The 27,101-nt window shown below is 35.6% G+C and overlaps 1 protein-coding gene across 1 annotated transcript; it reads right to left on the reverse strand.

Annotated features, from left to right (window-relative positions):
• Nucleotides 1-7,853: 7,853 nt before the first annotated feature.
• On the reverse strand, nt 7,854-9,518 carry LOC110919267. Its single transcript, XM_022163539.1, has 2 exons — nt 9,040-9,518; nt 7,854-8,931 (listed from the first exon to the last, which is right to left on the reverse strand). Exons 1-2 carry the CDS (start codon nt 9,516-9,518, stop codon nt 7,854-7,856), a joined length of 1,557 nt encoding a protein of 518 aa, XP_022019231.1.
• Nucleotides 9,519-27,101: the final 17,583 nt, after the last annotated feature.

The raw sequence follows: 27,101 nt of genomic DNA on the forward strand, positions 1-27,101 counted from the left end.
ACCATTCTTTTAATTAATTCGGACTCATGATCTGTGTCGGACGCTGTGAATGTGATGTCAATGTTGTCTGGTAATACATCGGTTAACTCGGACTCTAACTTTATATTGACCGCCTTTTTTACTTGTTCCTCATTTGGTTTTCTAGGTGAGTACCCTTCCCAAATTGGAGGCGGACACTTATTATAACAGACACTCTGTTTCTTACCAGTATCCTTTTTCTTCTTTGGCTGTTCGTCTTTAAATGCTTCAAAACCTACAAAAGTTGGATAAATTCGGTCAATTAAGTAATCAGAACTTGTATAACTTCTCAGTAAACGTCTGATTCTTTCATTTTCTGCTTTCTCAGTTTCCAACTCTTGCTTCCATTTCGCACCTTCTTCGATGTAAAAAATTATCTCTTTCTGCTTCGACATCATTGTAGCATTCATCATCTTCAAAGCATTCTCTCTTTCCGAGTTAGTCTTTTGCAAATTGTTCACTGTTTTGTTCAACACATCATACGATTCCTTCACATTCTTAACATCAAACAACAACTTTTCTTTCAACTTTTCTGATTCACTAAACCTCTCGTCCTTTTCTTCACGTTGTTTGCAAGAAACTGAACATGTAAGACATGGTTTTGTGACTTCAACAATCTTTTCGACCTCCACAATCTTCTCTACTTCAACTATCTTCTCAACAATCTTGATTTCTTTCATTTCTTTTACAACTTTTCTCTCTTTGAGTTTCTTCAGTTTATCTGCAAAATAAAATTCAAAACTGTCAGAAGATAAATGAATTTTTCCAACATTAATCTGTTCAATTTATTCATCATCATCACTGCTTTCTGTTGAACTATCTTCTGAAGAAATAGATTTTTCATCTTCATCAGATAATACAGCCATCCATTCCTTCATCAACTCTGGCTTTTGAACAATCTGAGCAATCAAAGCTTTAACATTTGGATCAGCTGGAATGTACTTGTCCCAGCTAAAACCTTCAGCCATCTTCTCATCATCTTGATCAATAATGCCATAATAAGCCTTCTTATTTGCATCTTCGATCATTTTTCCATGTGCAGTTTGTGAATCCTTCTATTGATGCGGTTGATGAGTGATTTGCTGATATATAGCCTTCCGATAGTAATCATCTTTTCCAAAAGGATTCTTTGCTCCACTAGTCTCCTGATTTTTGCATTCTCTTTTGAAGTGACCTTTCTCCCTGCATTTAAAACAAGTAACTTTAGATTTATCAAAACCTAAGGATGAAAGATGAGCATCCAAAAAATCATTTCGTCCTGTAATCATTTTGAACTTTTCAGCTCTTCTCAGAACACTAGCTAAAGCCCACTTTATATCCATAAGTTCTAATTCCTCTGCATCTATTTGATCATAATCTTCCTTTGTTAGCATCGGATTACCAATTTTTCCTGCAATCAATCCTTTATAAGATTCCAAAGCAGTAACCAGTAAGGCCAAATGATTTTTAACGACTTCCTCAGAAAAATTTTGTCCATTTTGAAGATGCAATGCCACATTGCACTGAATCATATGTCCATTACCAACAGTAGCACTTTGAACACTTGGAGGATTAACATTTGAAAACCCACTAGTGTTGACTGAACTTTAACTGACTAATCCAGATGAATCTCCTGCACTAAACGCGGTTTGGATCTTTGGACTTGCTTCAACTGTTTGAACATTTCCTTTGTAGTACAGTTTGATATCCTGTTGATGACTTGAGCTGTTCATTCTGGTAATTTTCTGCTGTTCAAGATCCTGTGCCTCAAGCTTTTCAATAAATTGTCCAATTGACAATCTGCTAAACTCTCCAGAATTCTTTAAGATCATGAGATAAGTACCCCATTCTTTCTGCTGTAAAGCGTCAGCTAGCTTTTCAACCCATTCTGCTGGAGTTTTAGTAATTTTCAACTGAGACATTGTACGCACAAGATGACAGTATCTCTCAATGAGAGTCTTCGTAGTCTCACCAGGCATACTAGTAAACAATTCAAACTCCTTTTTCAGCAATGATGCTTTACTTTTGAGCATTTCTGTGCTTCCTTCAAATTTCTTCTTAAGTGCTTCCCAAATTGAAAACGCACTCCCATCATGCTGAAGCAAAATAAAGATATCTTCTTTGACAGCTTGCTGTAGGAGACTAATCATCATTTTCTCTCCTTTAAAACTATCTCTCTCTTTTTCTGAAAATTCTGAGATGATTTTGTCAACATTTAATGCAGACTGTGGTCTAACATACTTGGTTTCAATACTTTCCCAAGCTCTTAGATGGTTTGCCTGAACCCAGTTCTCAAATCGATTCTTCCATCCATGGTATTCCTCAATTCCCATAAGTTTCGGGGGTTTTTGCAAAGTTCCGGTTTCGTTTTCTGCATTCATGTTTTGAGCAATAACAGCCGGAGTAGTTGAAGGTGTAGCAAACGCGTTATAGAACTCTTCTTCCATGATTCGGTAAAAGTTTCACAAACAAACACTTTCAAGCGAAATGTCAAACCAAGCTAAACAACCAATTCAAGCGGAATATGCACTCAAGCGAAATCACCACTGAATCAATTTCAAACGAGATAACAAATTGGAGCGGAATCACCAGCAACTTTCAAGCGAAAATAGACAGAAGCGAAATTACTGATTTCGCTTGAATCTTTTCAAGCGGAATCTGACTAGAAGCTAAAACACTAATTTCGCTTGGACCTCTTCAAGCGGAATACCAACTTTTGAAGCGAAATCAGACAATTTGGAGCGGAATATCCCAAGCAAAATGTCTATCTCTAGCGGAATCACAAGGTGTTCGTTCAAGCGGAATTAGTTCGAAGGTCCATTTCTGTCATTTTTAAACCGAATTTTGCACTGATTCTTTCAAGGCTTTGTTAAAATGCAATTTCCTATAAGTTGCGAAAAATTTAGGCCATTTCATCCGATAAAACTTGTTCAACTGAAGAAAGAAGGTGTAGAAGCAAGAAAACACAATGAAATCCAGCTGAATTTTGCAGAACTCCTCCTCTTGAGCTCTGATACCACTTGTAGGATTGTTTTTAGACCCGAACGAGTCGTTCAGAGGAGTTTTAATCTATTTCAGAGGAGGAAACTAAGAAACAGATGTAGAAACAGCTTGGATTCACTTTAAATTGCCTTATATATTGATCAGAAACAGTGTACAATCAGACGGCACTTCGGCAGCACTTCGTTACCGGAATGATGAACAGTTACCATGATTTCGCTTGGAACAACTATTTACAGGGCAAGGGGTTCCACTTGAAAGTGTCAAGTACCATTTCAAGCGGAATCACTTGATTGTGATTTCGCTTGAAACAGTCACTTGACATTTCAAGCGGAATCATGCCCATTCAAGCGAAATCAGCTTTAAACATATCGAAATCTATTTTCTCGAACAACGTGCCCTGATCTAACAATCTAATGTAAGACTCGATACAAGACGAAGTCGACAGATGTATGCACCAACAAGAATTCACCTTGAAACTGGTCTCGGGCTAGCAACATCTAGTAATCGGTTAGTATATTTATGGTATTTTCAATCTTTGTTGTTTATTGGATGTCAAGCCTACTTGATTATGATTATGCGGTGTTGTTACACATGATTAAATGATGTCGACTCCTTGTATGACGTTAGTCTCTTATTTGTGTGTATCGTAATAGTGGGGATTGTTATTATTTTATAGGGAGTTGACTAGTTCATAGTAACATGTATGTATGGAAGGAAATAAGGATTCGTGCATAGTGGTTGATAAAAACGATAGATAATGTTTGCATATGGTTGTCGGCTACTGATTTCTTGTGCATGTGATTGTGAAGTTCAAATTTGTCAGCTCATCATTTATACTTGCATGTGAAAGGTTTGGCCATTAATTGCTTGTTTTAGGATTGTTATGTGAATCATAAAGTTATGTTTAATCAGTATAAAGTAATTGGAAATTAGATAGGGGGTGTGAACATATTGGGCTCGATCGGGTTGCATGAGGGAAACATTAACTGAGTAAAAAGTTTTACACATAAACACTTGGGTTATTTATGCCAATGGGGCTGCATGTGTTGGCCCAGCTTGCATGAGTTGTGGCATGTAGATCGATCCCCACTAATTTCTAATTTGATGAAATGTGATAACATTAGTGGTTACAAATTGTATGTGGAAAGTATATGTTATTAAAACGAACATTTAATAAATTGAGTATAGGATTGGGCTAATAAAAAAATGTGAACAGTTGGGCCGCATTGTTTAGAGGTGGTGGGCCGGTGTTTAAACAACTATTATGGACTAAGGGAGCTGATAACTTATCTGGGTTGGGCTGCTAGATGAGTTGGGCCAGCCGCAGGCTATGCGGGCTGGGCTTCATAGGGGACATCAGGGCCGGTACCTCACTAGACCGCGTAACACGTGACGGCTGCGTTTATTAATGTGTATGACTTAATTTGTTATAAGGTGTATAACTTAATTTGTTCTGCTTAAACATAGGATGAGTGTGCATATTTCATTTACGAACAATGGATATTGTTAGAATGGGCCGCTTTCTAGTGGGCCGCACACTATCATGAACACGGTAATGGATCGTCCAATTGTTATTAGCCTAGCATGCTTGTATTACGAAGGTGCTTGTAACCCAAATGCTTGTTGGGTATTATTTGTATTTGCATGTTTATTTGAGTATAAGCCGAACCATTCGATATGTGTTATACTTGCTTATTAATTGTGAAATGTGTATAAAGAATATGTGATTTATGTGTATACAAAACTGACTGGCATTGGTAACAATGCTAGGATTTGATTGATCAACTAGAATACGTAGATAAACAAACTGCCGAGCAAACCAAGGTGAGTTCACACTCTTTATAAGGCATGGGATTCCCGATGGTTGGGAATGGGTTAAGAAATTTAAAACGGAACCTACATATTCTCCTTGGGTAGATATGTACCGCCATCCTCCATGGGTAGGATGCCTATATTAATCCTGCGTATTCTCCTTGGGTAGAATACGTACGTTCGTCCTCCTTGGGTAGGACAACAACCTTAAACTTACTAGACAAAACTCTATCATGAAGTCCCTCATTTTTATATCAACTTAATCGCCGGGCCAATGGCGAGCGGGTCATTAGTTAATAGCGCTATTAGGGTTGACAAGCCTCACACAGTGCCGGTAGGACGGGCGTGTACTAATGGATCTGGGCAATCCGTCAATGATGATAGACATTGACTTAGGGCATAACTTACTTTCGTTAGTTGTCGATATGGTAACGGTCTAGTGGTTCATATGGGGAAGCCCCCACTGGTTATGGATATGGTTTGGGAAACTGGTTAACTTATGGTTTACAAACAAACTCATGGTTTTTAGAACAACTTTAAAACGAACGCTCAACTGTGAACTCGCTCAGCTTTGTTGTTGATTCGTTGTTACATGCCTTCCAGGTCTTTAGGTGCATATTAATTGGAACTTGTTGTCTGGGAGGCTGGAGTGGTCATGGGTCGAGATACATGGAAACGCGAGACGAACTTAATGGCTTTCGCACAATTGGTTTATGAATTTCTTAATCAAATTATTATGCTTCCGCTGAACGTTAAATAATGTTTTGTAACACTTCTATAATAAATGAAAGTTTTATTTGGAATAATTGTTATGAGTTCAACATGATTGGTGGCTTGGATCCTGGTACGTCACACGCCTAACAGGGACTTTCCCTAGGTTATATTTTGGGGGTGTGACAAACACTGAGACTCTTGAGGCGGGGGAAGCTGCTAAGGCTGAAAATTTTGAAGCTGATAAGCCTGTTGATGTTGCTGCGGATGCAGAAAAGGTTACTAGCCCAGAGATTGTGGATGGTGTTGGTAACCCACAAACTCCTGATCTTGCTGCTCATGATTTGGAGAAGGAAAAAACTAGCGAAGAAATTCCTGTTACAACTTCTCCTCCCAAATCTTCTGGCATTATGCCTGAGAACATCGAGAAGGTTACTGTTGAGGAGCAGGGCTCATTTTCTGGTGTTGGCAAGAGTTCTCCCATCCGCCCAGAGGAAACTTTGGGGGATTATTACTATCGAACTTATTCGGAGAAAGATGCCTCCGAGATTCATGCCCCTATTTGGAACCTGAAGAAGGGTGATACTTTCTCTGATTGGCGCGTGTGCCGTGACTACTTGCAGGGGATATTTCCGCCTGGGGAGATTAAGTTTCAAGAGAGCCGACTTCGTGAGCAGACTTACCATGCTTACCTTGAGGAGGCTGCCTCTCATGCATCCACTACGCACCGGATAGTGCGTGAGTGGCACAGTATGCACAAGGATTGGGCTGCCTTCAAGGTATCCAAGAAGAAAGTTGCGGATGATGAGAGCCGTGTTGGTCAGTTAAAGGCTAAGCTGGAAGCTGATCAGGACAAGTTTGAAGCTGATCGGAAAACTGAAGAATGGTCCGTTGCGGGCTGGAAGAGGAAAGCGGAAGCCGAAGCTGCCCTCCTTTCCGAGGAACGCAAGACTTTCCGAGGAACGCAAGAACTGGAAGAAAATTTGTCAAAAGGACAATGCTGAAAAGGTGAATCTCCACAATGTTATCAATAATCTTAAGGCTGAGATTGAGAAATTGAAGAAACAGGATGCGGAGGTTGAAAAGTTGAAAAGGGAAAAAACTGATGCGGAAGCTGCGCTAGATGAGGCGCGTTCTCATAGAGAGCGCAGTGAACAACGAGAGGTACATGCCTGCGCCACTCTTGCTCTTAGAGAAAAAGAGATAGAGGAACCTACCTCTTTGCTTTCTGACCAGGAACAACTTATAAAAGATTTGGAGCTTGCGCATTCCAAAAAAGCTGAAGCCTCCCGCTGTTTAACTGAAACTGAAGAGAAACTAGAGAATTCTGAAACAGCGCGGGCCACAGCAGAGAGCGAGCTTGAACCTTTGAAAAGTGACATGGCATGGCTGAGGGAGCGCGGGTGTAAGTTGTTTTTTTGTTGTTTTTCTTATGAAAACGTTTTGTGCTTTTCCCTTATTTTGTCTTTCCTTTTTTCTTTTTGTAGGTTGCTGAGTCAGTGTTGAATTCTGAAGAGCTGGATAAGACTGTTGCGCGCTTGGTAATTGCTGCGCGGAATGACGGATATGCCCAAGGTTATACTGAATGTTCACAGTATGTGAATAATGCTCTGAAGGTTGACTGGGATACTAGTAAATCCGCCACTTATGGTGCCAACACTGGTGTCGCCCTTGCAGCTTTAAAGACAGAATTCAATAATTTGCAGCTTCCTGTCATGGACCTTATAAATGTTGCCTTGCAATCTGAAGATCACGTGGCGTAGTTGAAGGAAATCTTCCCTGATGAAGATGAAAATCTAGCATAGGTTTTTGTAATTGTATTGAACAATTTTTGTAGTCTTTTTGGGATGTGTTATCCTCTTTTTTGTTAATGCGCTGTCGCGCAAGTAACTATTAACAATACACTGCCGTGTAATTTGATGATTTTTAAGGCGTGTTGGTGCGTCATGAATAGTATGATATGTGTTTTTTAGTTTACAATATATTGCATGGGTACAATTACTTTGATTAGGTAAGGCGAATGAAGGTGGTATAAAGCTCATGTGTGAACGTATGGTCTAGTGCGATACGTGTAATCGCTAACCGTTCATGAGACTTGTACTGTATTTACCATGATGTTTTTGCGGTTACCAAAAGAAATTGGATGCACTTTGTAAGAAAAAACACAAGAATAATAGAAACTTTGTTGTTTATTTCAGGATAAGGCGCAGGGGCCGTTACAAAGTCTATTAAAAATAATTACACGGTTCTTAACTTACACTCTATTTCCTGCTTAGATTTGATAACTGTAGAGTCTGCTTCGTACTGCAGGGAGATCATAGAGTTGCTGCTTAGTTTTTCGCTTTTTTGCTCGGGCCTTCTTCGCCTCGAGTGATTTGCTTTATTTCTTTGCACACGTTTTGTAGTAAGTGAGTGAGCTCACCACTCTTAAGTGCTTTTTCAATTTCTGTGCGCAAAGAGATGCAATTATTAGTAGTATGCCCGTTGTCCTTGTGGTATTCACAATACTGACTCGGGTCTTGTCCGCGTTTGTTTTTCATGGGTGGCGAAGGTTTAAACTGGTAATCCTCTGTGCTTAGAACTTCCACAGGAGTTTTGGTTAAGGGAGTCCATTGTATCTCCCTGTTCTCTTGCTTGGCTTCCCTTTGTGCGGTAAGTTTGTTGATTGTGGCTCGAGCATCCTCGGATGAATAGTTCCCCGAGCTTGAATCGCGCCAACCTTTCTTAAATTTCCTCCCGCCACTTGAGCCTAAATCTGAGGGTCGGTTATGTGGTGGTGGCGGCCTGTTGGTGGTGAGATTCTTTTCTGTTTGTGCGTAGACCTTAGCCGCCGCCATCACTTTTTCCCAACTCTTCGGGAGTCCTTCCGTTCCAGACAGGACTTTTATCATATCATCGCACCTGACTGCATACTTAAATTGGGCGCAAATCAACTGCTCATGAACGTCCCCGATCTCGAGTACCTCCTTATTATAGCGAGTAATGAAGTCTTCCAGACTTTCATCATCATGACGCCAGATGTTCATCACATCCGCAGTGTCGCGGATGGATCGTCTTTGCTGGCTGAAATGGACCAGAAACTTCTTGCGCAGATCTATCCATGACGTGATTTTCCCAATGGGCAAGTTGTCAAACCATATTCTTGCAGCACCTGTAAGGGTCTGAACGAAGAGGTGGCACCACATTGGTAGGGTCCAGCCTCCTACCAGTCCTGCGCTTGTAAAGACTCGCAGATGATCGTCAGGGTCTGTCATTCCGTTGAACTTGCCAACGGTAGACGGGAGCTTTTCTTTCTCTAGCGGAGCCAGAGCGATTTCACTTATAAATTTTGAATTCTCCGCCGCTTCAGCAGGACGATAGATCAGATCATAGTTGTGCTCAGCCTCCGGATTGTAAACCGCGCGTGGTCTACACTTGTTGTAATTTGGATGTAACCGAGTAAATACACTGGCACTTTCTCCTTCACGGTAAGTTCGATCATATTCACTGGTGTGGGTATTTCACTGAGAACCCAACCTGGTGTGAACTGAAGGTCTCCTATGAGGGTGTGACTCGTCTCGATACTCTCTTCGGCGATTTTCTGACTGAGTATACTCGTATCTTGAAGGAGATCTAGAGTAAACATCCGTGTCTTCGATCTGAACTCGGGATGGACCAACATGTTGAGAAACATGAGGTACCGACGGTGTCCTAACATGGGATACAGGCCTTCGTGATTGAGTTTGGGGGGCAGTTTGTGCACACAGCTGTGTATACATAGCATTCAACGCCCCCTGAGATCTGACATACAAGGAGATTGGGGTTTCTCCTGGGGGCAGAATTGAGCTTATAGGGATCTCCGGCTGTACCCCTGGGGTGATAGGTTCGTTTGGATGATTATTAGCAAACCGTGCTTCATTGTCATCCGAGGCTTCTTCTACAATACCCTCAACTTGGGTATTGTTAACGAAGTTTGGCCGAGGGCCGTTTTGACGATGAGTTGAAGTTTCCTCCATTTCTGAATGAAATCAACAGAATGAATCGAAAACGAGAAAAAACGGATGAGACAGAAAGATCGGTGGGCGCCAATGAAGAAACACTAGATAAATGACCGGAATCAAGTTATCAGGGGGTTAGGTTCTGCATAAAAGGGTGGTTTTCTCTCGCTTAATTCGAAGGGACAGGTCTTCTTCTCCAGTGAACACTGCAAAACAGAACACTGTTAGCCTCGTCAAGGGGAGAAGGGAGGTTCTCTCCTTGACCCGACTCCGACGTGAGAATAAGTATGTGTTTATGAAGAAGAAGAAGAAGTATTGGTGAAGTGAGTGTGACTTGAATTCAAACCTGAATTACTCTCATATTTATAGCCAGAGTTTGGGCGGGAAAACTTGTTGTTAAAATACTAACGGAAGATGCTAACCCCGTAAGCGGTTATTTTCCCTCCGTTAATTCTCTTGATCGGATTGTGAGAGCACACGGATCGCGATCTTAATCAAAGGCTGGGGGATTGCCACGTGGAAAGTGGGCAAGTGGAGGTTTCTCTCCAATTCCATGCCATCATCGTGATTTCAGGATGGCCTGGGGTGATGACACGTGTCCCAGACGGTTATAACCGTCTGGTGATGCACGATTGAGTCTTCTAGAAGATTATTGCCATAATCTAGTGTGACTCCTTACTGTGTGGTATCAGCTTAGTAAATAATATCCAAGTCTGGGTATTATTTAAGCGGAAGTATTTGCTGGGATTTTTATCCCTTTGTTATGGAGAAGTGGCGCAGGGATTTATGCATTTTCCTTTTAGCGCGCATGTATTGTCTGTTGCCTTTCTTCTAGACTCTTTGTGGGGCCAGTGCGCAACTGCGCAAGGCCTAAAGAGAGTTAAAAGACGAGGTTGTGGTATGGTCCTAAGTACTTGATATGAGGTTTTTGGTACCTTATCCCTTCAATCACCAATCGGTCGAGATTCTTCAAAATCAACATCTGTTTGTCCAGTGCTACTCTGTGGATCCATCGAAAAAAACAAATTGAATGAAACCCTAACGCAGAAGAACGAAAACTGCAATTGACAAATTATGAAAAATTTGAAACTGATTCGAATGATAATTACCGGGATATTAGTGTAACGAACTTCTCGCTGATTGAATGAAGAGACGAATTTGCCCTCAGATGATTGAGTTCATTGTCTGATTTAACCTTATCAAATAAAAATGAATCAGGACACGTGTACGGCCCCTACTGTTGCGTACGTAATGTAAGATTAGGAGATTTGTATCCTACACTTTACCTATATATAGGATTAGGTTCAGGAGTGAACACCCCCCTCAGTTGTGGACTGTGTGAACTCATCTTGTCCCTTGATTTTGATGATCTTGAGATTTAGATGAGTGGCATGATGGTAATTATGTGGTTAATTTTTTCCATTTAATTAAATATAAAAAGGGTATATGTGTAATTTTCATCTTAAATTGATTGCATAAATCATGTTCTCTCTCATAAATTAAATAGGAAAGTAATTTTATAAAAAAATAGATTTAAATCATTATCTTAATAATTGAAATCAGTTACATATTTCCCATTTTAATTCTTTATCCATAATATCTTTCCTATTTTAAATTCATTATCCTTGCTCTGTTTAAATGCGATGTACACATGTGTATTCTAATTTTTCCATGTTTTTAATGCGATGTACACATGTGTATATCGTCTGTTTTTGTGATATCACAGAATTTTTTTTGTATTGAATGTTTGATGTACACTTGTGAATTACTATACACATATGTACATTGTTGAGTACACATACGTACTGTTCTATTTATATCCAAGTACACATGTGTATACGTTGAAATATGAAGGTTATGTGGATCTTAAAAATCAAAATTTGAATTATGGTGATGAAATCTGAAAAATAAAATTGAAATAAAAGATATTGTGGATAATGAATTTAAAATAGGAAAGATATTATGGATAAGGAATTAAAATAGAAAATATGTAGCTGATTTCAATTATTAAGATAATGATTTAAATCTGAAATATGAAGGTTACGTAGATCTTAAAAATCAAAATTTGAATTATGGTGATGAAATCTGAAAAATAAAATTGAAATAAAAGATATTGTGGATAATGAATTTAAAATAGGAAAGATATTATGGATAAGGAATTAAAATAGAAAATATGTAACTGATTTCAATTATTAAGATAATGATTTAAATCTAATTTTTTATAAAATTACAATCCTACCCTTAACAACTAAAAAGGAAATTAAGGATCCAGATGAGTTCACACAGTTCACTCTTGGGAGGTTGTTCACTCTAGAACCCTACCCTATATATATATATATATATATATATATATATATATATATATATATATATATATATATATATATATATATATATATATATATAGGGGACCGCTAAAATGAGAACCACCTCGAGTTGTAAGAACCGTGAGAACTACACCGTACGGGGCGAGGTGGACCAAAATTTTTTTTCATAAACGTAGATGCGTGTATTATAAACACATTTGTAAAAAAAATTCAAAAAAAAATGTAGTGTGTGTAGTTTTGAGCACCACAAGTTTGTGTTTACGGGTACCGTAAGTCTTACCAGAAAATTTACGGTACTCGTAAACACAAACTTGTGGTGCTCAAAACTACACACACGACATTTTTTTTTTGAATTTTTTTTTTACAAATGTGTTTATAATACACGCATCTACGTTTATGAAAAAAATTTGGTCCACCTCGCCCCGGATCAAAAAGTTCTCACGGTTCTTACAACTCGAGGCGGTTCTAATTTTAGCGCAATTCTATATATATACAGAAATGGGATCATGAGAAAACGCTCAAAAGTGTGAGAACGGTGAGAACGCATCCTGGCCCAACACGTGTCACGCGGCATAGAGAAGGGCGGAGGGGCTTTTTTGTCCTTTCATATTTCTTTTTTTAAACGCGTCTCACATCCCGTTTCCATTTTTTTGGCGTTTAATAAATACGCTGCATTTTATTGTTTGTAGATCAGGATCATAGTTAATATTTTTGGCGTTTTAAGTATGTTTTGGCGTTTTTATTGTTTTTTAAATCAGGATGTATGTCTATGATGTAAAAAACATCAGTAGTAATTTTCTTGATGTTTATTATATCAAGTAGGATACAGGTCTATAATTTGACAAACAATTATGGCGTTTTGAAAAGATAAATAAATTCAGTTTTCCATGTAGTGGTTTTTAATATAATAAATGTTTGCCAATAATATTACCGTCTCTTCATTTTACTGTTTAGCAATTACTGTTTTCGTTCAATTTCATTGGTGAATTAGTGTTGATTTTTCAGTAATACCTTATTTGGCGTTTTATAGCAACATCGTGCTTTGCTAGCGTCCGTTCTCTCAGTTTTCACACTATCAGTCGTTTTGGTGTTTTTGGCGTTTTATATTAATTTTTTTAGTAGAAAATTAGATAATAAAATCAGAGAATTAGATAACAAACAATAGAAACCGAAAAAAAAATTATAATCTAATTTCTCTTCAAAATCTTCACTGTCATCAGCCTCTTCTACTTTAACCTTTTTGGCGTTTTGAACCTGTTTTGAATACCTTATGAAGATCCTTATTTTCCTACATAACGCCCGTCTTCATTAAGGGGTAAAAGTCTTTTTTTCTTCGTTTTTTCATGAAAAATTGTCCATCTCATTTAGCAAAAGCTTATAGATATACCCACCTCAGAGTAGGATCCATTCAGTGAACCTTCATTTAGAACAATACTCAATAAAGAAGAAATGAGGTTCCGCATCTCTGGCTTTTTTAAGTATCTTTTTTGGCGTTTTAAAGTGAATGGTTTGTTGGAAATATGGCGTTTATTTTTTTGGTGGTGTGATCAGTTGATTGTGCAGAGATGTCTCTCTTATAGGATGTTTTTTGGCGCGTAGTTTAGGCGGGATTTTTATTTATAATAAATGATATTAATAAAGTAGCCGTCTTTTCAGTTACTGTGTTTATTTTTTACTGATTTTGTTCAAGTTTTTATGATTTTTTATGGTCTTAGACATTCCATCTTCCAAGTTTTGGCGTTTTATAATGGCTTTAAGTAGTTTTTGGCGTTTGTTTCCATTTTTAGCTTTTAATAATACTTCTCCAAATTACTTTTATTATAGGTTGGGAGTTTTTGGCGTTTTACTACATTATGGCGTTTCACAATAATTATGACTTTTGGCGTTTTATTAATATAATGTTATTTTTTTGTTCTAAGTTGAAAAATACATAACAAACAGCAGAAAAAGAAAATTAAAAAAATAAAAATAGAAACAATTCATCTTTCAAATCTTCACTGTCGTCAGTCTCTTTCTTCTTTGAAACATGTTCACTGGTGGTTTGGCTTTATCATGTTTGTGTTTTTTTTGGCCGTTTAGAAAGACAATATGACATGAGTTTTTTCTTTGAATATGTACCTTCAAACCACTCATCAGTGTCAATCGTCTATTCATGCCATTATAATATTCATCAATAACAAAACACAAAAACTGACATAAGTCTGACCCCAGTATCTTTTTCTTGAAGTTTTGTCCATCTCATTCATCAAAATGTTATTTGAGTCGCAGCACCTCAGGAGAGAATGCATTCTCTGAAACTTCGCGTAGAACAATATTGAATATACAAGAAATGATTTTTGGCATTTTTGGCGTTTTTCTGAGAAAATAGTGTATCTGAAAGAAAAGTCCATTTTTTTGGAAATATTTGATATTTGGGAGATTTGGCGTTTTTTAAGATGATTGGTATATAGTAAAATATGGCGTTTTTGAGTAGGTGTGTTTGATGTTTTGGATTTTTTGGCATTGTAAGATGAATGTTTTATAGTAGAAATATGGCGTTTTCAGGTTGGGGGAGGTGTGTTCTTATGTATGAGAATATTTTGTTTATATAGGAATGCGTTTTTGCTAGTAATGGCGTTTTATTCATTAGTTGGCGTTTTGGTATAGAAGTGTAAATACCTTTTCACCCTTAATGAAGCGCGTCGACTCAATAGAATTCGTGTTATTTACGAAAACGCCACCGTGCCAATCTAGTCCATAGATTGTTTTGATTGGACGATTCATAATCGTTCTCACCGTTCTCACACTTTTCATCGTTTTCTCTAAATCCTGACCCTATATATATATATATATATATATATATATATATATATATATATATATATATATATATATATATATATATATATAGGAGAAGGATCCTTTAGGAACCACCTTTTATTGCGAGAACCGCGAGAACTAATGTGAATACAACCAAAAATACTAAAAATAGCTAAAAAACACAAAAAAATTTTTTACCTCAAAATCACTAATTTTCGTTACCAAAAAAAAGTTTAAAAAAAAAATTTGGCTGCTAAAAGTAGCGATTTTGATGTAAAAAATATTAAAAAAAAAATATTTTGTGTGATTTTTAGATTTTTTTTAATATTTTTAAGGTTTTTTTTTTTTTTTTTTTGGGGGGGGGGGGGTTTAGTTTTTAGCATTTTAGCTTGGGTGGGTGGTGGGGGTGGGGGGGTTAACTTTTTTTTAAGGTTTTTTTGGTGTGTTCACATTGGTTCTCATGGTTCTCACAATAAAGGTGGTTCTCAAATGAACCTTACCCTATATATATATGAATTTAGAAAAATGGTTACAGAGTGAGGTGTTTAAAAGACAAATTATAAACTTTATAAAACATAATTTTTTTTTTTGGAACGACAACTTTCATTCAACAAACTAGCAAGAAGGCAGAAAAAAAAACATCATCCAACTTACAACTTAAAGATGCACCAAAGGAATGATTTTTAACCCAAATAAACGCTAAAGACCTAATGTCTTCCATAACTTTAGCTACACTCGCCTTATTGTCTGAGAAGATAGCTTCATTCCGAGCATTCCAAATGCTCCAACAGGCCGCCCAGATGATCACATTAATAGCCTTTTGTTTATGGGAACCTCATATTATATAAATATGCATCAAGCGCAAATCCCAGAACTCAAAAGCAAAACTATCCAGGATGTGACACCAATTGCTAATCCAATGCCAAATTCAAGTAGCAGAATAACATGAGGTAAAGAGGTGTCAACGGTTTCCTTGTTCTACCCACACAATTTGCATGTAATCGAATCCAAGTGTTGGTATTTTCTTCAACTTGGTTCGCCACATGAATATGTTAACTTTTTAGGAACCCAAGCGTTCCATTTTTAACGCATACGGAGCCGCCGCTGATGAAACTGCTTTTAACACAGTTTGCTTCATTGATGCTACTGAAAACTCCCCATTAACATCTGGAGACCATCTCCATCGATCAGGTTCACTAGTGATTCAAACTCCATTCAACTCTTTCAAACAATTATCGAACGCCAATACTTCTTCTGGATCCAACTCATGCTTTGTCCATCTCCATTTCCAACCCATTAGAAATCTTCTTACATAATGTCATAAATTATTTTACAATTTGATTGGCTTGAGTAATAAATGATAAGGTGTTAGTTAATCTAAATCAGTCCTTAATAAACAATGAAAACTGATTACGTCATCTATATATCCTCTTTCTTAAAAACATCGTGTAATTTACTTTACCTTAAGCTAGTACTCGTCTTTTTCTACAAAATTAAAATTTTGTATATACTTCTGAATGTTTTTTAATAATCTCGCCATATATATTACAACTAGCTGAATGCCCGCGCGATGCGGCGGGAGTGACACATCGCATTGCAATACTCGTTTTTTTGTAGTTTTCTTATTCATATAATATCTATTATAGCATCATTGTGATATATATACACATCAAAAGCGAAGTAATCGGGCAATTCATATCATTGTGTTGTGCATAGTTCGATCGGTTCAGTTATTATCCTCAACCGAAGCCGAAAGCAAAGTCATCGGCTAGTCTATTTTATTAACCAATCAGTTTAAGGTTAATCACTTTGGTTTATTCAGTTAGATTGACGGTTTTTGGTTTTTTCAGTTAATAGCAAAAACCAAACTTGAGCTAAAATTTTTACTTAAAATATATGAAATTGAGGTATAAATACATGAAATGAAAGTATAAATATATGAAATGGAGATATAAAATATGAATAATATGAACTGGAGGTATAAAAGCTAGAAATATATGAAAATGTGAATAATTCGGTTCGGTTAAGCTAATTTTGGTTAAACGGGAGTAAAAAAAAATTGATATTCGGTTTTTTGTTAATTCGGTTTTCAGGTTTAATTTAGTTTTTGGTTGATTTCGGTTCAGTTTCGTCTGTTTTCGGTTTGGTTTAGGTTAACGATTTAGTTATTTCTCACCGATAACCGATTTTGGTTAATAACTGATATGTGCACGAGCGATACGGTGGGAAACACAGACATTGCCACAATGTGCATTGTTCGGTTGGTTAGATTATTATCCTCGACCGAAACCGAGGTCATCGATTAGTCTATTTTATTAACCAATCCATTTTCAGTTAGTCAGTTTGGTTTATTTAGTTTGATTGACAGTTTTTGGTTTGATTCATTTAATTTCAGTTAATAGTTAAAACCAAATTTTGGCTAAAACTTTTGATTAGAAATACATAAATTTATGTATAAATACATGAAATGAAGGTATAAATACATAAAATGGGGGCATAAATATGAAATACATAGACTGAAGGTGTAAAAGCTAGAAATATATGAAAATATGAATGGTTCGTTTCAGTTAAGTTTGGTTAAATGAGGGTACAAAAAAATCGATAACCGTTTTTGGTTAATTGGGGTTTCAGTTAATTAGTTTTAGTAAATTCATTTTATGGTCGATTTTAATTTGGTTTCGGTTAACAATTCAGTTATTACTCACCCTTAGACACTGTTAATTACGTAACATATCGATTTTTTTAATTAAAAAAACTATAAGCAATACTATACTCAAATTAAAGAGAACAAAAAAAATTCTTTATATGGTGTAATTTAAAAATATATATTAACGTACCAAAAAGTTATTTAAAAAACCGTGGGGAGTTAGTTTTTTTTATAAGGGGATAAAATGTAACTACTAACTAATTATCTATAATTTAGATTAGGGATTAAAGTGTAATCTAGATGAGATGATTAAATTGATGGTATTTAATCATTTGACATATTCTGTAGTTATTAAACATTCTAGGATAATGACTAAGTACGTGGGGCTTTAATCACTTGTACATTAAAGTATCATTTACTTGTACCTTTTAATCCACACGTTAATACTGACTAAGACAACTATCGAAACATCGACAAAAATGAGTAGGTCGTCACGGTACTTTTGGATTTTTCTTAAAAACATTATCTATACTATATTATAATGCATGAGAGAGGGGTATTTTAAGATACCCAAAAAATAAGAACTTTTACCCCCTTTATTTATAAAAAGACCCCTAAAATGAGGGTAATTTGGTCTTTTAAACACTATTTATTTTTTAGCCCCTAAATTTATTACACTTAAATCCGTGGGGGTTTTAACAAAATTATAGATAATTAGTTAGAATTCACCCCTCCACAACAAACTTATAATTTTTTTTACGTATTCTTGACATATCTTATAAACTATATTATTTAAAAAAAATCCAAAGATAGCATGACGACCTACACATTTTTGTCGACATTTCGGTAGTTGTCTTGATCAATATCGACGCACGGATTAAAAGGTACAAGTCGATAATGCTTTAATGTGCAAGTAATTAATACTTGTGATCTAATACGTCTAATCTATTATGCAACCAAAAACAAAAAGAATTAAAACAACCGTAACATAACATGAAGATATTATGTGTCACATTTTATTTTATTAAAACTGCCTAAAATCTATACTTAGATATATCTTATAAAAAACTTAAAACTAACCACAACAAACTTCCTAAATAAAGGGGCGGCAAATCTAAAATTAAACCCCAATGCACTTCTATAGTTACTACTATAAATACATAGCAGGACACCCCTATATCTATTTCTAAACAAAGTTAAATAATGGATCCAGTTCTGAATTCAATTGTTGCGAAAAACCAAGCATGCAAGATTGAAAATTCTAAGGTCAGATTCAGATTCAGTTCTGAATTCAATTGTTGTGAATGTTAATTTATTTGATTTTTCAGATTCAGTTGCATGATGAACATGCCAATTTAAACAACCCAGTTGTCGAACAAGCTTCTAATGTATTGATTTTGCTGGTTTTTAAGTATTATTTTTGCGTATATCTTTCATATTAACATGTTCGTTATGTTATTATATGTGTGTGTTTATTGAAGGATGATGATGATTAAGTGTTGATATTATTTCTTATGGTGCAATGTTTAGTTCATACAAATCTAATCTTCAATGTGAATTTAGTGAAGATGTATTTTTAAGGTTTATTTAATCTTTTTTTAACTTTTGTATTCAATTTTTGTCCTTTATTCAGAAGTTCGATACTCAAAGGAAGAGATTCAAGAGACTCTCTGAATGGAAATGGAGTGTGGTTATTAATTTAGACGATTCCGAGGACAATGACAAAGAAGAGGAATTAAAAGATACTGTCGATTCAAACACAAACCAGAAAACCCGATTAAAAATACCTCGAGTGTAGGGCTGTAAACGAACCGAACGTTCAGCGAACAGTTCGTGAACCGTTCGGCGGGAAGTTCGTTTATGTTCGTTCAATTAGCTTAACGAACGAACACGAACAAAAAAATTCGTTCGGTTAGCTTAGCGAACGAACACGAACACAGGTCTCGTTCGTTCGACTGCGTTCGTGAACGTTCGGTGATATGTTCGGTTACGTTAGTTTATGTTCGTTCGTTTACGTTCGTTTGATTATATTAAAAAATAATAAATAATAAATAATAAACCTTTTATCTAAACATACTGAAAACTTGAAACTCTTTTTTTTCTAAGTTAGCTAAAATTTGGACATTCTAAGACATTTTTTGGGATAATTATGTCTAAGTTAGTTAAACTTGATTCATCGTTTGGTGGTTGTAGTAGACTTCTTGTGTTTTGTTTATCATCTGATGGTTGTATTTAACTACTTATTTTCAATGTTTAAGGATAACAACGTTTTTATTTATTATTTTCAACTTAAATGTTCGTTTTTATTTGCTTATGTTCCTTTGTGTTCGAGACCCGTGTTCACGAACTGTTCGTGAACAATTGAATTTCCTTAACGAACGAACATGAACATAAACTTATGTTCGGTATGCGTTCGTGAACAGTTCACGAACATGTTGATTTCCTTAACGAACGAACACGAACATGGCCTTGTTCGTGTTCGTTCGGTTCGTTTACAGCCCTACTCGAGTGTCAATTCAGAAGCAGAACAAATTTCTTGCAGTCTAATATGAAATCTATCAAGTGTTTTTATTCATTTTCAGTTGTTATGTTTGATTTAGACGTATGAATAAAGTTCAAAATAAAGTGAGTATCCTAAATTTACAAGTCAACTGAACTTATATAAGTTAATATCCTAAAGTTGCAATAAATAGATATTGCAGTTAAATATAGTCAAGCTGAAATTATAAAATATTACAGTTATTCTTGGATATTAATCTAATAATTTGTATTTCATAATTAAAAAATAATAAAGTAATGAACTTTAAAGCTAAACTAAAAAACTGAACTTACTATGATATAAAGTTAACAAAAATATAAACACTTAACATTCTATTTTTTTATAAAAATTGTTTTTAAAATTTTATAAAAAAATATAATTTTTTTATATATATAAAAACGAAATTTAACAATTAAAGATAAAGGTGTAAAACGTACTCACGAGTCAACTACTATTTTTATTTTTTATTTTTATAAAAACAAAAATTTTAAACTTAAAGTTTACAGGATGATTACCAAGTGGATATTTAAAAAAAATTATGAACTTTAAAAAATAAAATTATAAACTTTATCATTTAACAAACAAAATAAACTTACTTTACAACTATAAAAACCTAACTTTTATTTTTTGTTATTTGATTATTATTTTTTTATTAAAAAACGATACTTTACATGTGTAAAACAGTTTTTTTACTTTGTTTATAAACAAAACATTTTGTTTTTATAAAAAATAATTTTTTTTGTAACAAGTAATATAAATAAAATATTCCAGAAATTTACAATCTTTACTAGATAAATACTAAATTGTGTTGCAATTTTTTAGGAATTATAAGTTTAACTACATTGTTATAGATAATAATCATGGTTGCAAAAGTCGCTAGGCGCTCCTTAGTCAGTCGACCGGGGAGTTGAGAGTACTCGGCATAGGCGGAGAGTACTCGGGGAGTACTCGGACATTTTAAATTATAAAGAAATTAGTTTTCGGAAATTAAATATATGTCTAATAACTTAAATTTACTAATATTTATAACAAAATACGTGAAAATGATATTCATTATTTAATATTTAATATGATAGTCATATAAATTATGTTTTATTATTTTTTTAAGTCAAACTCGGCCCGAATTGACCTACTAGATCTGATTTTGGCCGAGTTTAACCGCGTTTGATCGATTCCGATAATTAGGCGGAGTTAGAAAAAGTCGTCTCGGCAGCCTACCTTGTAGCGACTACTCGAGGATCACTCGGCCTTGGAAACCTTGTTTTACAACTATGGATAATATTAGTCAATTTCAAAAGAATTCTTTACCAGCTTGACTAGATACATAGTAGATTGTGTTGTATATTTTTAGGGTTTATAAGTTAAAAGTAGATTCATATAGATAAAATTAGTTAGGAACTAAAAATCTGAACTTAGTATGATATAAAGTTAATAAATATATAAACTCTTAACATCCTATTTTTTTCATAAAAACAGTTCTTGAAATTTTATAAAAATATAAATTTTTTATATCTTTAAAAAAACAAAATTTAACGATTAAAGTTAAAGGTCTAAAATGTACTTACGAGCCAAATACTATTTTTTTATTTTTATAAAAACAAAAATTTTAAAGTTAAAGTTTATTGGATCAGTATTATGTGGATCTGTGTTGTCAAAAGCTCAAGGCGCACTTAAGGCGAAAAAGCCTTGCCTGGAGCCTAGGCGCAAGGCGCAAAAAAAGCTAGGGTTTTTTTAAATAAGGCGCAATAATAAAAATAATAAAAAATATATATTTAATTGCATAAAAAATTAATAAAAAATTAATTGTTTATCACTATTATAGAAATATAATAGAAAATTATTACTATATCTTTTTAGAATATGTAGAATGATAATAATAATTAATGTGTTTTAAAATATATTTAGCAATTGTAACAACTTAAAACAATAAAATTGAAGAACGGTTAAAAACAAATCAATTGGGCCACCTATCTATTTTTTTTTAAAATAAATTCCCAGTTTTGTTACATAAATAAAAACATGGCCCAGCCCAATCTACCCATTAGTAATAGGGTGATTAGGGTTCAGGTTTTGAAAAGCCGCCATACACACCAATACACACCAGTACGTGAGAATTATTAGGGTTACAACTATCCAGCTTGAAGGTTCAAGTTGCTCATCCACAAGTTTACCATCTTCAACGTATTTTTCAAGTTGCTAGACCAGGTTCCTATCTATCTACTGCCTCTATCTTTCGTTTCAGGCCCTTTTTTTACATCTTTGGCCGTTTTTTTCTGATTAAGCGTGTCTTGCTGTGCCTGCACCCAGCTCCAGGCGAGCGCCTGGACATCGCTTTTACAAAAAAAAGCCCAAATCATCACCTAGGTCACCACGAGGCGCTCTAGCCGCGCTGCGTTGCGCCTCAGTGCCTAGGCACGCGCCTAGTGCGCTTTTGACAACATAGATGTGGATATTTAAAAAAAGTTATGAACTTTAAAGAATAAAATTATACTTTATAATTTAACCAATAAAATAAACATACTTTACAATTATAACAACTTATCTTTTACTTTTTATCCTTTCATTATTAATTTTTATTAAAAACACTTATGACATATATCCACCACAATAACGTTATCATAAATATTATACGAATAAGAAAAATAGCATAAATGAGTGTCGCAATGCAAAGTGTCGCCCCCGCCGCATCGCGCGGGCACCCTACTAGTAGTTTATAAGATATGACGAGAATACGTAAAAGAATTATAAGTTTGTTGTGGAGTGAGAAAAATGTAACTAATTCCCCATAATTATGTTAAAACATAGGGATTTATGTGTAATAAGATGTGGACTAAAATATAATTATTGTTTAAAAGACCAATTTGTCTTATTTTAGGGGGTGTATTTATAAATCAAAAGAGAAAAAGTTCTTATATTTTGTGTATTTTAAAATGCTCCTCTCTCATTAGGCTTTAATCACTTATACACTAAAGCATCATATACGGTAGTGTGTGTATGGAATGGTTGGTACATACAAGAATACAAATAGACGTTTATGATAAATATGGCATAGAGTATGTGTGTTTGCTATGGTATATACAAGTTTCTGTGAATGTGTTGGTGCAGTAATGTCTATCGCCTCCGTCAATGCAGAACGTAGCAGAAACTGAAGAAATCTAGAGCTTTTCTTGTAATATTTAGATAAAATGGGCAAGGTGGCAATCTTGTAAATAAGGAGAAATCCTTATACCTTGTGCCTATAAATAGAAGTCTTAGGTCTTATGTTAGAGACTTTTAGCCATTTGAGATCTTGGAGCTTGGTGCTTAGAGAGAGAAAGTCTAGAGAGAGAAAGTGTTCGTAAGTGATTCTCGGAGCTTGTATTTGTCATATTGATCAATAAGAATCACGTTAAATTGTACGATCTTGTGTTCGGTCCACGCACGTGTACGGATTCCGCACGTCACATGTGTCGTTACGCAATCGTTCGGAGTGAAAACCGGTCCTAACAAGTGGTATCAGAGCAGGAGCTCGGTTGCGAAGATCAAACGCACAGAATCGTTCAAGATTTGATCAGATTCAGAGCCAAAAACATCCAGATTTGTCAAATTTTTCATAATTTTTCTTGTTCTTCACGTTTTTTTACTGAATATTGCAAAATTGACGGGGTTTTTACGGTCCAAAGTAGCTGATTTTTTGATATGTTGTGCGAAATTAGCTGATCTATAACCCTACAAATTTTCAGGTTAATATTCCAAGCCGTTTGGGAGAAATCTGAGATTTACTAGCCGATTTCGTTGAAATGTTCGTCATGTTCATTCATACTCGCCACTCAATCGACCAGCGTGTTATTTGATCGAACAGCGTGTTACTTGGTCGAACAACGCATAACCTGCCCGAACGAACAGTGTGTAATCCGAACGAGCAACGTCCCAACTGATCGGACATCGTCCACCCGATCGGACAGCGTTCACCTCACTTGTTATATTTCATTAAAGTCAACTTTGTTAGTCAACATTTGTCAGTCTTATTAATAACAATCAACAGTAGTCACGTGATGCAATAAAAATAGATAAAGTCGTATTATCGGCCTAATCATGTGCATTTGATGTATTAGTCTGTCATGATCAATTAATTGCACCGGCCCACTAGTTATAAACAGCCCAAATAGAATTATGATGTGAATTACTTTTGTCGGCCATTGATTAAAAATATCCATCCATTACATGTGATTGCATTAATTAGTTTCGTTGCTCAAGACAAAGTTGAGGTCCTATAAAAATTGAATCTTTTCATTCTTGTCGGCCACATGATATCATTTTGCATGAGAATTGATAGTGAATTATCAGTTTGCACGTGATTTTGTATTGAAAGTTCAAGGTCATCGTTGAGGTCATAACACTATCCAATCGAACAGTGGGTCGAACGATTTGCCACTTTAAAAGTCAAGTTCATTATTGTGGTCAAAGAGTCAAAAGGCTACTCGATCAAACAGCAGGTCGAACGAGTTGCCACCTTAAAAGTGAAGTTCATTGTTGTGGTCAAAGAGTCAACAGGCTACTCGATCGAACAGCAGGTAGATCGAGTTACCACCCTATCCAGATTACAAAGGCTCATTTGTCAATTAGTGCTACCCGATCGAACAACAAGTTGACTTAGGTTGACCCACTCGATCGAACAACAAAAGTCCCACTCGATCGGACATCAAAAACCACTCGGTCGGACGACAATCTGAGTCATTGCAACTAATCTGTTTTTGTTGAATTCAGGTGAGTTACGAGGTGCGAATATCAAGACATAGATTGAAAATGTCTGGAGACGGTGAAGAATTTTTCAACACGTTTTACAATGCACAAAACTTCAGCGACGAAGCAGCCAAGCAACAGATGGTGTTTCTTGATTCAATCTTAGAATTCTACGAGAGCCTAGTTGCTGGAAAGATCGGAAACACCAACTCACCAAAGAAGACTATGATCAAATCGACCCCGAAGAGATGGAGTTGATTGACATTAGATGGTGTATGGCGAGTGTTATTCGGAGGGCACAGAGGTTCATGGAAATAACCGGTAGACATTCCATTGGAGGACCTTCAACGAAATTGGGTTTTGATAAATCGAAGGTTACATGTTTTAAGTGCAAGCAAAAGGGGCACTTTAAACGAGAATGTTGAAATACAGCAGTAGATAAAACGGCCAATCCATTTCATGACGACTATTATAAAAGGGTCATTTATCACCGGAACAAAGAAAAACCACCCAGAATGAAAGAAATTGAAGCAAATCTCAAAGAAAAGTGGAGAGCATTAGCCGTTATCCATGATGATGAGGGATTTGATTGGAGTGATCGGTTACCGGAAGAAGATGCAGTGGGTTATGCCTTCATGGCAAAAATCATTCATTTCAAAGATACCCGAATAGAAGAAGTAAAATATGTCAATAGGAAGATGTTAGCCCAAAACATGAAAGATAAAATTTATCGAACATGGAAAGAGGCAAAGAGTGCAAAAAGATGGGATGCTACTCGGGAATGCTATTTGGATCCTAAAGGGAACATAGTTGTTGAACCATCATCAATCAGTGTTGAAACCCTCATAGAACAAATAGCAGCAGAAGAAGAAGAAAGACAGAGAATGTGGCAAGAGAAGCTGAAGAAAAGGAGAAAGAAAAGGAGCTACAGTCGAAAAAGGTCAATGATGGGATAATCGACACGACCAAAGAGATGACTGCAGAGAACCTAATGAAGATGGCAGATAAAGTGCTCGTAACGAAGGAATTAGAGGTAGATTCTAAGTCCGGAACTGAGTCAAAGAGCAAGGTCAGTTCTAATGATTCAACAAATGGGTCAGGTAAGACTGATAAAGCCAAGATTGACAGTGACTGCAAAAATTGCATGAAAGACTGCAAGATTTGTAGTACACATGCATATCTCAGTACTAAAAAGACTGAAGAACTGACTGAAAGAGTCAGAGAAGTTGAAAATCAAATCTTAAGTCGTGACAAATTGGTAAAATCTTTAAATGATCGAATTAAGGAATTAACTGAAAAACTTGAAAAAGATAAAATTGAAGTAGACCGAGTAAGAAAAGAAAATGAAAAGTTAATTCATGAAAATCAACAACTTTCTGAAAATCATGAGAAGCTAAAAAGAACGATAAAAGATTCTAATGAGAGAAACAGTAAAACAAGCAAAGAAAATTTTCAATTGTCAGGAGTCCTTCAGTCGAAAGAAAAGCAAATCAACCAACATTTGGATGAGATTGCTAATCTGAAGCTTCAGTTTCAAGAAGCTAAGATTGAAAACGAACGCATCAATCTGAAACTCAACAGTTACAACTCCGCGAGTTTTGTTCTTCAACACATAGTTCCCAAACCCATTGGGAAGAATAAAACTGGCGAAGATGTATATTCTGATGGAACTGGGGTAGGGTATCATCAGGTTCCACCGCCAGTATTGAATAATTTTTCAAATAAAAAGTCCGGGTTGTTTAACGATGATGAAACACATGAGGTTAAACTTCCAGAAACGATCGATATCACATTCTCTTCATCATCTGATGAAGACAGTGTTCAGTCCGAAGTTGTTAAAAATGTTGTCGAAAATGTTTTGAAATCTGACAGTGACTCAACTGAGGATGAAGAATGCTTTTTGGATAAATACATTCCAAAATCAAAATCCAAAAACAACTTAAGTGAAGAACCTACACTTGTGATGTACAGGATGTCGGGATCGGACAAGTTGTATTCGGATCTTGAGTTTCCGTTGGAGAACATGAATGTCGACAAATTGAAAAATGTGTTTAAACTTGTCGAGATTGATGTATCTGAAATCAAAGGTTTGAAGCGTTCTGAAAGACAATTGAACTTTGAAAAAGATAAATTTTACTATAAAAAACCTGTTGTACCACCACGTTTTTCTAACAACAATCAAAACAGATGGTCGGGTGGTTATCAGGGTGGTAAGAACAATCAAAGAAAGAACTTTCAAAACAAGAAGTTTGTTGAGAAAAAGGTGTTTGTGAAAAGCTCGAGTTCTCATTCTAAGCAAGAATCTGAAAATTTTTCAAAATCAAATGAAGAATTTTTTTTAGAAGAAGGCCTCACAGCCTTAGACCGAAGGCACTAGTCGGGAAGTTGATACCCGAACATGCTTTAAGTGCAACAAAGTTGGACACATTGCACGAAAGTGCACCAACTCAAAGCCTAAGTCTGCGGTTGTCGAGAGTCCGAAAAAGAAAGTTGATGTAAAAGGCAAAGCTCCAATGGTTGTTGAGAAGAAAGTTTTGAAAAATGATAACACCAAAATCAAAACTGAA

Source organism: Helianthus annuus, chromosome 16, assembly GCF_002127325.2.
Source record: "Helianthus annuus cultivar XRQ/B chromosome 16, HanXRQr2.0-SUNRISE, whole genome shotgun sequence".
Lineage (NCBI taxonomy): Eukaryota > Viridiplantae > Streptophyta > Magnoliopsida > Asterales > Asteraceae > Helianthus > Helianthus annuus.